The sequence below is a fragment of the Peromyscus californicus genome, unplaced genomic scaffold (assembly GCF_007827085.1).
Source record: "Peromyscus californicus insignis strain IS unplaced genomic scaffold, ASM782708v3 Scaffold_5__1_contigs__length_169319896, whole genome shotgun sequence".
Lineage (NCBI taxonomy): Eukaryota > Metazoa > Chordata > Mammalia > Rodentia > Cricetidae > Peromyscus > Peromyscus californicus.
The window spans coordinates 14,871,469-14,885,235 of NW_026294573.1; the positions used below are offsets into that span (position 1 = coordinate 14,871,469).

Below are 13,767 nucleotides of genomic sequence, written 5' to 3' on the forward strand. Positions count from 1 at the left end.
AACTATCATGTGCCTCACATCCCTCTACGAAATCGCCTTATTCCACCCTTTTGGCAACCTACTTGGTAGGAAGTAAAGGAAATTGCTATCCTTTCCTATATTCCTATATTCAACATGGGGCCTGGGGATGGTGCTGGGCCACAGGGCCACAAACAAGGCCCTGGGTTCAACCCCAGCACCACAAAAACAAACAAAAAGCTCAGAGACTAAAATTTAATTATCCTGTTTAAGAAATCAGACTTAGTAAGAAGCAAAGGCTAATGAAGAGAAAACATTTTTTTCTTTCTTTTTCTTTTTTTCTTTTTTTTTTGAAACAGGGTTTCTCTGTATATCCCTGGCTGCCCTGTAAACCAGGCTGGCCTCACAGAGATCCACCAGCCTCTGTCTCCCAAGTGCTGGGATTAAAGGCATGAGCCACTACCACCTGGTGAGAAACCATTTTCAAACTCAGAAGTTGTTAAAAGGGGGTTGGAGCTGGGCATGATATCACCCATCTTTAATCCCAGTATCAGGAAACAGAGGCAAATAGATTTCTGTGAGCTTGAGGCCAGCCTGGTCTACATAGCAAGTTCTAGACCAGTCAGGTCTACATAGTGAACCCCTATCTCAGAAATAAAGTTAAAAGGAGCTGGAGATATGGCTCAGTAGAAGAGTGTGTGGGGTCTTGCATTCCATCCCCAACACTCCCCACAAATACACACAAAAGAGAAGTAAGGAAACACAAGTGCAAACACAACAGAAAGCCAAGGCTATGGCTCAGCGGCAGAACCCTTACCCCAGCATTAGAACACATACACACAGCCCAACATACATTTTCAATCTGTTCTGTTACTGATTAGAAAACACCTTAATTGTCGATGACCAAAAGTGGACAGACTAGGGCACTCACAATACCTACTGGCAGCAGAAGCAAATGAAACTAATCCATTCTGAAGACTAACTACAGCACAGAGCACGGGGGGGGGGGGGGGGGGGGGGGGGGGGGTGTCGGGGGGGGGGGGTGTCAACAACGCACAGTAAGAAGTCCCCTAATGCCAACACCCACTGCCTGAGCAACAGCCTCCGCCAAGTCCAGGCCCCTTGGTGGAGGCTAACACTAGATAGCAACAGAATATCTAGTCCCTTTTCAAACCTCATCCCTGTCTTTGGCTGAGGAATTGTCCTTTTCTGCAAAAATCTCGAGCCCAACTCACTCTAAAGACTGGATACATTTAAGTCACTTTATCAAATAAGAAGCTAAAGCACAAACCATGAACTAATGCAGGCAAAGAAAAGAACAAAATGTATCTTATTAGATGCAAAGAGCAGAGAGATGGTTAAATAGTTTCCTCAGTGAATTAATCCCTAGCAAGAAGTATCCACCCAGCAAGAGAAATGTAAACAGAGTTGATCCATTCACCAGCAGGCTTATCTTCTTGCCAAATAAATACAAGAGCCAAAATGCCATGTCTGTGTTTGGAAAGTGCCAGTGTAAGTGATGAATCACTTGAAACCACACTCAGGAGTCTGGCACTGCAAGTGCTTTGCTGTCTGAGGATTAAATGAGTGTGTATCAAAACTTAGACCCTTATCAGAGAAGTCGTCCTGGAACCCCTGCCCAGCAGGTTGCACTCCTCTACTTGTCACGATAGGGAAAGGCCAGGGAAACAGAAACCTAGCTCCAGGCAGCAAGCTCCACCGAGTGACCTGAGTCTAAGGCTCCCCACTACACCTTCCCATTCACCAACACACCTGAGTTCCCTTGTCTATCTGCTTGAGTGTTTTCCTTCTCCTCAATTCCATGTAGTCTGCTGAGTCACTGCCCTTCGCTGCTGTATTTCAAAAGTTCAGATCTGCTTACCTCCACTCTTTTCAGCCGACAAGTTTACCAAGTCTTAGAGAAAAACTACTCACCCAAAGGATGAACTTATTCTGCACATTCATTCCCATTCTGGTAATAACATAAAGTTACTAACAAATAAACACATATGCACACACACAGGAATAAGTAAATTTATCTAGTTGCCTGGCTCAGTCAGAGGTGATTTGAGAGTTGGTGGGTTGCCGTTTCTCCCACCCCCTCTTTGGTGTTGTTTTGAGACAGAATCTAGTGCATGGTTCTCAACCTTCCTAATGTTGTGACCCTTTGATACAGTTCCTCATGCTGTGGTGACCCCCCCAACCATAAAACTGTTTTCATTGTTACATCATTACTGTAATTCTGCTACTGTTATGAATCGTAATATAAATATCTATGTCTTCTGATGGTCTTAGGTGACCCCTATGAAAGTGTCCTTTGGGGCTGGAGAGATAGCTCAGAGGTTAAGAGCACTGGTTGCTCTTCCAGAGGTCCTGAGTTCAATTCCCAGCAACCACATGGTGGCTCACAACCATCTATAATGAGATCTGGTGCCCTCTTCTGGTGTGCAGACAGAACACTGTATACATAATAAATAAATCTTTAAAAAAAAAAAGAAAGAAAGAAAGAAAGTGTCCTTTGAAAACCCAAAGGGGTCACAACTTACAGGTTGAGAACCACTGGTCTAATATACCTCAGGCTGGCATGGAACTCAATATATGGCTGAGTGAATGACCTTGAATGTCTGATCCTTCTGCCTCCACCTCTCAGGTGCTGGAATTACAGGAATGTGCCAAGTATATCCTGCCAGGCATAAAACATGTCTGGTTTGGGTGCTGCTAGGGGTTGAACCCAGGGCTATGTGGATGTTAGGCAACTACTCTCTTAACTGAGCTACATTCCCAGCTCCCGTGCTTGTGCTCACCCTCTTTCTCTTTCTCTCCCTTCCGCAGCCCCCCCCCCCCGTGTGTGTGTGTGTGTGTGTGTGTGTGTGTGTGTGTGTGTGTGTGTGTGTGTGTGTCTTACCCCAGGGCCTCATAGATCCCACTATGACATATTAGAAATCCAACCACCCTCCCTTGCAAATATACAGCAACCTTACTCCAATAAAGTAACGAGAATGGACCTTGCAGGGAAGATGGGTATTGGTAAAGGAGAAATGGTACTATATTCAGCTCCACTTATAATTTGTTTATGGTGGGCTAGCAAGACAGCTCAATGGTTAAGGGTACTTGCTACAAAAAGCCTGGCAACTTTAGTTTGATACCAGGAATCCACATAAAGGTTGTCCTCTGACTTCCATATGTATGCCAAAGCACAAGTCACACACACACACACACACACACACACACACACAAATTTTTTAAATAAAAATAAAACAATATGCTTTGGGTAACTAGGGAGATCAGGAATAAGAGCTTTTAAAAGGCTAGAAAGAAGAATAGACACGATTCTCCTATCTCTTGCTTTTGGAGAAATGTCACCAAATAACGATTTGTTGTCACCCATTCCCCCAGGAAACCTATAAACACAAACATCACAGTGATGCTAAAACCAGAGAAGAGGAACAAAGGGCAGAAGGGTCAGTAGGAGGGAGAACGAAGAAACTGAACATAGATATCACAAGAAAAATGAGATTTGAAGGCATGTCAGCTACTTTCTTGAAACACCATTGCTAACAAACTTTGCAATGTCCCCACAGCAACTAAAACTGTTAGACAAAGACCATGAGAGGTGGGGCGACCGACGGTGATGCACACCTTTAATCCCAGCACTCGGGAGGCAGAGCCAGGTGGATCTCTGCGAGTGAGGCCAGCCTAGTCTACAGAGCAAGAGCCAGGACAGGCATCAAAACTACGTGGAGAAACCCCGTCTCAAAAAACCAAAAAATAAATAAATAAATAAAAATAAAGTAAGACCATGAGAGTTTTCTATCCTAGTCAGTGGAAAGAGAAGAACAGAAGGCAGCAAAGTCAGAGAATCTAATGTGATGTTTAAGTTAAAGAGGGGGGGAAGGGGGAGGAGGGAGAGAGGGGGGAGAGAGAGAGAGAGAGAGAGAGAGAGAGAGAGAGAGAGAGAGAGAAGAACAGAAGGCAGCCAAGTCAGAGAATCTAATGTGATGTTTAAGTTAAAGAGGGGGGGAAGGGGGAGGAGGGAGAGAGAGGGAGGGGGGAGAGAGAGAGAGAGAGAGAGAGAAAAGAACAGAAGGCAGCCAAGTCAAAGAATCTAATGTGATGTTTAAGTTAAAGAGGAGGAGAAGCGGGGGAGGAAGGAAGGAAAGAAGGAAGGAAGGAAACAAACAGATGGACTAGCTAGCATCTGGAAATATCTAGCTCATTTTAGAAAGAATGGGGGATCTGAGGAGGGGAGCATAATAAAAGATAAGGGTTCACCTCACTTTTTCCCCTTAGATTTCATAGACTGTGGAAGCACACACACACACACACACACACACACGCATTCACCCACGCACACACAGGCAGATGTGTATATATATATATATATATATATATATATACATATATATATATATATATATATATATACACCTATTCATTTAATCCAAGAACTGTGAGTTTTCTGCCCAATGTTTCTCCCACGCTCCTGACTGACCGACCAGTGGTGACTGTGACTCTAAGACACCAGGACTGACCTCCAAGCACACTCTAACTTTTGGTAATGGGTTCTCCCTGCTGTGGCCCAACTGTCAACTATGTCACTCAAGCGTGTAAAGTCAAAAGACAACAGTCAGTGCAGCACTGTCTCTCTTCAAGACTTCTAGGAAGGATCTGCATTACCTGGTAGAGTATTCTAACAGCCTCCCTGTTCCAGACAGTAGCTCTGCCCTAAATTCCAAAAAATACCTGGGAGACAGAATTTTCTCAAAGATGCTTATCATGAAAGAAGCCAGAGACACTTAGGAAGGGGGGGATGGTTTTTTAAAATCTATGTAGACTCAATGTCAGCTATGCTCCCAACCATGTCTGGTAGAGCTCTGAAAGGAATTCTTTTGGCCATGTAACACAGAGCGCTGCACTCAACACTTAAAAGGTGTTCAGTGTGTACTAAAAGACCTGAGGGCTACGGACAATAGAAGCCATCTGAACCCAATTAAATAAACTCAGACATCATTTTCTTTCAAAAGTGTCGAATGACACTTTTGAGGGTACACATTACAGTTCATCCATGCTAATCTACTGCCCTTTGTTTCTCAACATGGTCTTAGCATCACGAAATCTTATCACACAGTTAAGATCAGATCCTAAGAGTTTTCAATGGAGTCTGTCCTCAAAGGGTCAATTATAAAGCTTGACTTGAGACAAGGGGTAGAATGGAGAAATTGAGAAGACTCTCTTAGGGCCAGGGTCAGACCGAGCAGCTCCACGAGAGGCATTCAAAGAGGGAGTGACCGCCAGACAAGGACTAACTACGGACTGCAGTGAAAAAGAACGCAGAGGACAGCACACTGCCACAGAAACATAGGGGTCCCTGGAGGTGAAGGGAAAAACAGGGCAGCAGTAACCATGAAGGAAACAAGGGAGCACAAGAGAGGACCGTTCCCACAAGCACCACAGCAGCACAGTAGCAGCCTGGGCCCCTGAACTTCACAGCAGCTAGAAACAATGCCCACCCCAGCAGAAACCCGGGCTAAGTCTGACAGGAACGCCCTAGGCAACAAATGTTTCCACGTTTCTGGGTTCCCTACTACATTTTTCTGGAAAGAAAACATTTGAGAAACTGGTAACAGAGTATAATTAGTGTGCTCTAAGGCAGGGGTCAGCAAACTCGGCCCCATAGTCTAAACCCAGATAGTTGCCTATGGGCAAGGGGATTTATTATCTTTTAATGGCTGAATCTTCTGCAATGCATATTCAAAGCCTGTAAGAAGTTAAACACATCATATGTGGTCAAAATTGGATAATATCACACATGGCTGCCTTCGTCTAAGATGGCAGAAGTAAGCTGCCCACACAGTCCACAGACCTACAGTTACTACCTGACCCTTTAGAGAAAGGCCCTACACTCAACACTGTTTTACAGTGTAAGGAACTTATGAACCAGAGGTTTACTCTTTTTGTGTGATCAAATTTTTCCCAAGAAGACAGAACAGGATTTCAAACTTCACTAAGCTATAAAAACCAGAACATGGAGTTCAAAACTCCTAACTTCCAATAAAACACAATATTACTAAATACACATCACATTTCCTCAAATTCTAAAGAGATTTTCTCATATCTACAAACACAGACGGTCCCCTGGTTCTCTCAGGTAATGAAAAATGTGGAGGGGTGACTAGTGCTTAGCAAAATTCAAATCTAGTTCCGTGTTTGGATTTTAATGGGGGGGGGGGGGTTACTCTAAGTTTAAAAAGAAAAAAAAATAGGATGTACAAGAATAAGATGTACACGAGTGTCAACAAATGACATTATAACCTCAATTCACATCCATAAATACAAAAGAAAATGTTCTAAAATGAAGTGAACATTGTTGGTTATAAGTAGTAAGTGTGATTCAGGAAAAATATCAGTAATTTAAACATTTAAGACAGTAAAATAGGAGCCTGCATGGTTGGGAGAGTGTTCATCATCCAAATCTGAAAACTTGAGTTCAATCCCTGGAAACCAAGATGGAAGGAGAGAATCAAGTCCTAAAACTTGTCCTCCAAACTCCAGTAGAACACACTCTCACACTCACATCTCACACACACACTGATTAAAATAATTAGATTCATTAACAAATAGCAGAGAGATGGCCCAGTGTTTAAGAACACTTCCTGCTCTGCCAGAACACAAGTTCAGATCCCAGTACCACTGTCAGGTGGCTCAGAACTGCCCACAACTCCATCTCCAGGGGATCTGAAGCCCTCTTCTTGCCTCCACACGCATTCACATATACATGATACACATATACACATAGATTTTTAAAAAAAGAAAAAAAGAAAAAGTTAAAATAAAAAGAGGCTACATAATTTGAGTGTAATACTTTTTGGTACTTGTTTACAATTTCAGAACATTATTGAACATGATTAAGCAGGAAAATCTACCTGTTAAATCTTAAATTATCAGATCTAATCACTGTTTTATTATAAATTGTTAAAGATCTTTCATCCAAAACATCACAGTTAGTGACAATTACTGTGATAAATAATGTGCCAAACCATGAGCCTCCCTTGAGTAACACACAGCGATTTCTAACTTTCCAAATAACATTTTGATATGCTCTGTTGACCAACAAGCTAAAATGACCCGCTTAGCAATTTCAGGGAGTTACTAAGCAAGGTGTGGTTAGGAAAACGAAAGTGAGAAAACAGACTTTAAAAGCCTGAGTCTACGATTAAACTCATCAAAGACTGCTGAGCACAGTAGTCAGGAAAAGGTAGACACTAAGATCGCCACCTTCCTATGAAGAAATACGACGCCTGCAATCTGACAATCGGTACAAAAAGGTATGAGCACATGACAGCAAGCCAACGAACAGTCCCATAAGAGGCTGAAAGTATTTTACTGAGAAAGAGAAGGACTCGGCTGTCGGACACACGCAGTTAAAGTGCAAAGTACGAGAGATGCAAAGTAAAACTAAAGTATTCAGTGGTAACTAGTGGCTTCGGTCACAGAAACAGCACGTGCCCCCAGTGATCACAACACCAAAGAAAGACCGTTATTAAACTATGTGGTAGATCTCCAAAGTAAATCTCGGGCTCCGCTGGCAGGGAGAAATGCAAACTCATCCACGCCCTGACCTTAACACAGAGGGGCAGCCCGGGAGACACCGGCCAAGGAGCACCTTGCATCTCAAAACCCAGTTCTCAAATGCTGGAGGCCACGCCCTCCACCAAGGGCAGCCATAAAAGTTTTGCTCTGGAGGGGAAATCGAGTCAGGGATGGTTTACGCCAGCCAGGGGAGGAAACCTGGAAGCTCTAGTCCCCAGCGCCCGGGAGCCCCGAAACCGTGCGTGGGGCGGATTCCCCGCGGGAGGCTGCAGGGCAGCGGGGACTCACGACCCCACAGGTCCTCCCCTCCCCCCCCCCCCCAGCGCCGCCCGGCGGCACAGCCGCCCGGTACCTCTCGATGACTGAGGCCACCAGCTGCGGCAACTCCTTCATCTCAAAGGCGGAGTAGGACGCGGACAGTAGGGGCCGCACCGCCACCTCCCAGCCCGGAGTCGTGTCCTGCCCGGTCGCCGGGGTTCCGGGCGCTGGAGCCGCTGCCGCCGCCTCGTCGCCGCCGCTCGTCGCCATCTTCCGTCGTACTACTGCGGCTCCCTCCGGGGGCTTGCCACCGGCCCAGCGCCGCCTCCCGGGAGGGGGCGGAAGTGACGCAATCGTGTGCGTCAGACAGCGCGCCACGGGTCGCTCAACAAAAACGCAAGGCGCTGCGCCGCCTCTGACTTCGCGGGGCAGGACCCGAGGCAGTGCGCCTGCGCAGCATTGAGCGCTTCAGGGGGAAGCGCCTGAAGAGATGTCCTCTGCGCGTGCGCTAGAGTGCGCACGCCAGCGCGCACGCCACTGCGCATGCTCACAGGGGGGCACTAACTACTGCGCGTGCGCGGGGGCCAGCACTAAGCGGAAATACGGTTTCCAGCCTGAGTAAATGTGTTTTGTGACTCGGGTTCGGAAGAGGTGTGCAAGGCAACGAAGTGGTGCCGTCCTGGGACAGTTAGGGACGAGAAGAGGAGGCCAAAGTCTGCTCACTGCTAGCCGCTTCCTCTGCCCAGTGCACCACACGAGCAGACATTCTAGCGCTTCCCAATTCACAAAGCTTTCTCCGCACACCACCTCACAGCAACGATTTTCTTCACGAGTTCATATTTTTGCTGTCACTTCTTTGAATGTTTGGGACCCTTCAGTAATAATCATGAGAGAAGGTTGTTAGGTTTTTGAAATGTGCTCTCAACCTTCCTCCCTCAGGCTCCAGAGTGCTGGCTTGTTAGAGTCAGGAGCCGTCGCGACGATCTTTCAGGGGCCTCGGACTTGAGCAATCCTATCTCCACTGCGGTGGAATTACAGGTGTGGGTCTCCACATCGGTTTATAGTTCCGAGGGTGAGAGGTTATTTTGTTCCGCTGCAGCCCAGGCTGGCCAGGAACACTATGCAATCCTCTTGTTTCAGCCTCCCAAATGCTGAGAGATTATAGGTGTGCTTCACCACATCCGGCCATCGGCAGTACTAGCAAATCAAGTACATTTCCGTAGTGGAGGTTTGTTCTTGTATTGCCTCAAAGACTTAGGATAACATTTATGTTCTAAATTTAGATTGAGGGGCTGGAGACATGGTTTAGCAGAGTTCCATTCTCAGCTGCTCACTAAGGCCTGTAATTCCAGTTCCAGGGGATCTGATGCCCTCTCCTGGGCTCTATAGGAACCTGCATTCCCACGTGCACATACCCACCCACCCCCACCTCACCCCCCACCCTCCCCATACACAAACGCACATAAATTAAAAGTAAATCTTTTTCAAATGCTTTGTAGTGCCAGCACTGGGGAGGCAGAGGAATACCACAAATTCAGCATGGTCTACATAGCAAATACAAGCCTGCCAGGAATATACAAGACTAAGCAGTTTAGATGAAGCACAAGTTTCATCAATAGTCTGACCTAAAAAATAAGATAGGAATTACAGAATAGTAATATTTTATGACCTAAAAATAAAAATGAAGGACTTTTAACCTTGAGAGGCTGGGGAGGGCTCGGAAACCTTCAAATTGTAGGGGCTAGAGTGTTGGCTCAGCAATTAAGGGTATAGGCTGCTCTTCCAGAGGCTCCAGGTTCAATTCCCAGTACCTATATTCACCAGTAACTCTAGCTCCAGGGCCTCTAACATCCTCTTCTGGCCTTCCCCCTAGAGCTAGAGTTAGTAGTTGGGCACACAGGTACACATAAATAAAAACAAATTTTTTTATACTTTGTTTTTTGAGACAGGGTTTCTCTGTGTAACCTTGGTTGTCCTAGTACTCACTCTGTAGACCAGGCTGGCCTCAAACTCAGAGATCCACCTGCCTCTGCTTCTCAAGTGCTGGGATTAAAATTGTAAGCCAGCACTGCTTGGCAATAAGAACAAATTTTAAGGGAGCTGGAGAAATGACTCTTTCAGAGGGCCCAGATTCAGTTCTCAGCACCCACATGGCAACTCACAACCATTTGTAACTCCAATTCCAAGGGATGTGATGCCTTCTGAACTCTGAGGGCACTGGTCATGCAAATGGTACACACACATACATGCAGACATAACATTCATGCACATAAAATAAGTTCTTTAAAAATCTTTTCAATAAAATTTAAAAGCTGGGCAGTAGTGGTGCATGCCTTTAATCCCAGCAATCAGGAGGCAGAGGCAGGTGGATTTCTGAATTCGAGGCCAGCCTAGTCTACAAAGCAGGTTCCAGGACAGCCAACGCTGCACAGAGAAACCTTGTCTCAAAATAAATAACAAAAATCAAAACTAAGTAAATGATCAGTGGTATCCATACTTTGGTCTGTCAAAGGCTCCCTAACTGGGGTGTATGGATATCTGTGTAGTGTCTCCCCAGGAAGTTCTGTCACACAACACCCTCTTGTCTCCACCTTATTACCAATAATTTATCTCTTCTTGAAGATGTCCTCTTGAACGCCTTCCCCATTCAAAACCAAACAGGAAATGGTACAGAATCACCCATTTTAAGAGAAACTGTAAAGGGCTAATAAATCAAATTAATAAAGATAAGGGGAGAAAGGGCTCATGGAATACTCACAGAGAGGAAAAGAAACCAAACGGATCCGAGAACTGAGAGAAGAAATACAGTCTCAAAAGCTAGGTGGGAACTGCTTTCTGACTGAGGGGGGCTGGCCTATCCTCTTGCACTGCTCATCCTGAGGTAAGCAGCCTTGTTAGAAGGGCACAGAAGCAGCCCCTGGAGGCCTGTGTTGCAAAGACCTGAGCCTCCAATAGTAGGGTGACCAGCTGTTCCATTTTGTCTAGGATACTTTCAGTGAGAGTCCCACTTCCCAGGGCACCTTCAAGTCACAACTAGCACCAACTTGGCACCCATGTGAGAAGACCATCTCCAGTCCACCCAGCCTGGCAGTGGCCAACGTCTTGGTTGTAGCTCAACACCTCATCTACAGAAATTACATGAGCTAATCAAGGATGGTAGTTGCTTAAAAAATTAAGGGGAAGGAACTCAAGAGATAGCTCAGGGGTTAAAAGTGCAAGCCGCTCTTACAAAAGACCCCGGTTCAGTTCCCAGCACCCACATGACAGCTCACAACTGTCTTTAACTCTAGTTCCAGGGGTCTGATGCCCTCTCCTGGGTCTTTGGGCACACATGATACACAGGCAATACACACATGCACATAAAAATAAATATAAGGACAGGCATGGTGGCACACACCTTTAATCTCAACACTCAGAAGGCATAGGCAGGCAGTGCTTTGTGAGTTCAAGGCCAGCCTGGTCTATGCAGTGAGTTCCAGAACAGTGAGGGTTACATAGAGAGACACCGTATCAAAAACAAAACAAATTAAAACTGAAAAATATGATCTGTGAATTCGAGGCCAACCTGGTCTACAGAGCCAGTTCTGGGACAGTCAAGGCTACACAGAGAAATCATATCTCAAAAAATAAACAAATAAAAACAATAAAGAAAATCAAAAAATCAATACTTCTGAGAAAAGTTATACTTCACTCAAGCCTTAGATATTTTAATCACCTGTTTGAGTAACTCTGGTAAAATGGTAGAGGTTGAAAGGTGAACTATAGGGAACTCTATGAAGGGTGGGTCACTTCCCGACCATTAGCTAGCTACTTTAGGCTTCTGGCACTTAGGCAGGGAGAACTAGAATCTTGTAGACTGACTGTACTATGGAAACACAGCACAGTATATGGGGCTGGACATGAGGCTCAGCCATTAAGAGCACTGGCTGCTCTTCCAGAGGACTCAGTAGACTTCCCAGGCCCCCCATGGTGGCTCCAATCATCCATAAGTCCAGTTCCAAGGGATTCAGTGCCGACCTGTGGTCATGTCAGAGTAGCTGTAGGTGACAATTGAAGTGCAAGGTGTCAGCCCAGCAGGAGGAAACTCTGATGGGTGAATCTTGGTCAGGCAAGGCCCCGAGACCACAGACCCCACCCCGGAGTGTCTTTTGCTTCTGCTGTCCATTTACATGTTTACTGCTGCTGCCGTCTTCCTCTGGTATCTGGTATGGTGTGAACGGGTGTGGAGAGATCCCCACTACCTGTAATATAGTGTGCTCATCTCATGGAAACACCCTGTTCTATGAGGCATTTTTATCTGTAGATTGTCATGAAGGTGATTCTTCCCTAAGCTGTACTGTCTAATTGATGATAATAATAATGATAGCTTAATCAGAGTTTCGATGAATAAAAATAAATACAAGGAAGTGTCACACAGCTAGAACACATTGAGGAGCTGTATAGACTGTGGCTTAGGTTAATGAATAAGAAAAACAATTGACTCCCAGTTAGCCCAGCTAGCTTAAATTCTTTTAACCTTAATGTTGGGAGATGTGTTCACAAGTTTCAGAGTGCATTAATAGCTGAAACAAAGCTTTGAAAATAACTTAAAGTTAAACTAAGATGTTTTTGTTAAATAGCTTTGAGGTTTAAAAAAAAAAACAAGAATATAATCTAAAGTTTTAGAAAGGGACATAGTTGAATGTGGAACTCTTCATGGTCAGAGAACAAGAACAAAGCAGCCCAATCATTACTAGCTGATGCACTTTTCTTGCTAGGATTGGTTGATGACCAGAGGTGACGATTAATTACTTATACCCATTTCCACCCTCAATCTCCTGATATAAAAAACTATTGATGAGTGTACCCTAAAGATTTAAAGTAGAGCTGACTGATTCTTTTTCATATGTAAAAGTTTAGGTTTGTGATTCCTTTAAGATTCCTTATAAGATTACCTTTCAAGATAAGGAATAAAGCAATTGGCCCTTTCTTTGTAACTTCAAAATGCAGCCTTCCAAAAAGACTGAGAAGAGTATCTTGCTTGCCCACATGGTTAATCTATAACAAGCTGCTTGGGTATGAATGTATGTGGGTTCTTGGGATAACTTGTTTTTCATCTGTAATATGAAAAATGTTTGATCATGTAAGGGATATGGAAAACATGCTGGTTTTTACTGTTTGTTGTGTACTCATTGTTACCATTCACTTGAAAAACAGAATGTAACCACATTGTAATTTTTATATTGAACCACATTGTAATTTTTATATTGCCTGAAAGATTTTGCTGGGGTATATAAGCTGTAAGGGAAAGAATAGAGATAGAGTTAGAGAGAGTAAAAATGGACTAGAAGGAAAACATCAAGAAAGAGAGAAGAAAAATAAAGAATAGAAAATGCAAAAGAAGAATAAAGAAAAGGTCTGAAGGAAGCCACCAAGAGAGTGTGTGCGTCTTTTACCCTGACCCTCTCAGACAGAAAAGTCTTAGTATATGCTGATGCCTTGGATTCCTTCTGAACCCTGGGCTGTCTGGAGGCTGGCCCCCAGGCAGCAATAAACCAGCAACCTATTCTGGCCTCCATGGGCACCAGTCACACACACAGTGAATTCACATAGATGCAGGGAAAACTCATAAAATAAAAATAAATCTTAAAACAAAACAAAAAGACAAAACAAAAAGCAAAACAAACAAACAAAACATGGCAATGTGATGTCACTTAGCCACCTTACACAAAATTCAAGCCAGTCTATCTCAAAGCTAGGGCAGACTGGGTGAGCATATGCCTTTAATCCAGGCATATCTCTGTGCATTCCAGGCCCACCAGAGTTGCATGGTAAGACCTTGTCACAAAACAAAAATTAAAGCAGAAAGATGTAATGGGCATCACTGTCTCCTCTCGGGTCGCTTTTCACAGAGTCAGCAAGGACAGGGGCCTCGTGTTGGAAGTGTCAGTGCTTACCCCTTACTAACACCAGCTGGACAAT

General features: G+C 44.6%; 1 protein-coding gene across 6 annotated transcripts in view; it reads right to left on the reverse strand.

Annotated features, from left to right (window-relative positions):
* Ubr4 (ubiquitin protein ligase E3 component n-recognin 4) overlaps window positions 1-8,135 on the reverse strand; it is a 118,237-nt gene extending 110,102 nt beyond the window's left edge. For all 6 annotated transcript variants that reach the window (XM_052718629.1, XM_052718634.1, XM_052718631.1 and 3 more), the window contains exon 1: window positions 7,901-8,135. In XM_052718629.1, coding sequence (XP_052574589.1) covers window positions 7,901-8,076 — 176 coding nt within the window. In that variant the 5' untranslated portion in view covers window positions 8,077-8,135. The remainder of the gene's footprint in view (window positions 1-7,900) is intronic.
* Window positions 8,136-13,767: the final 5,632 nt, after the last annotated feature.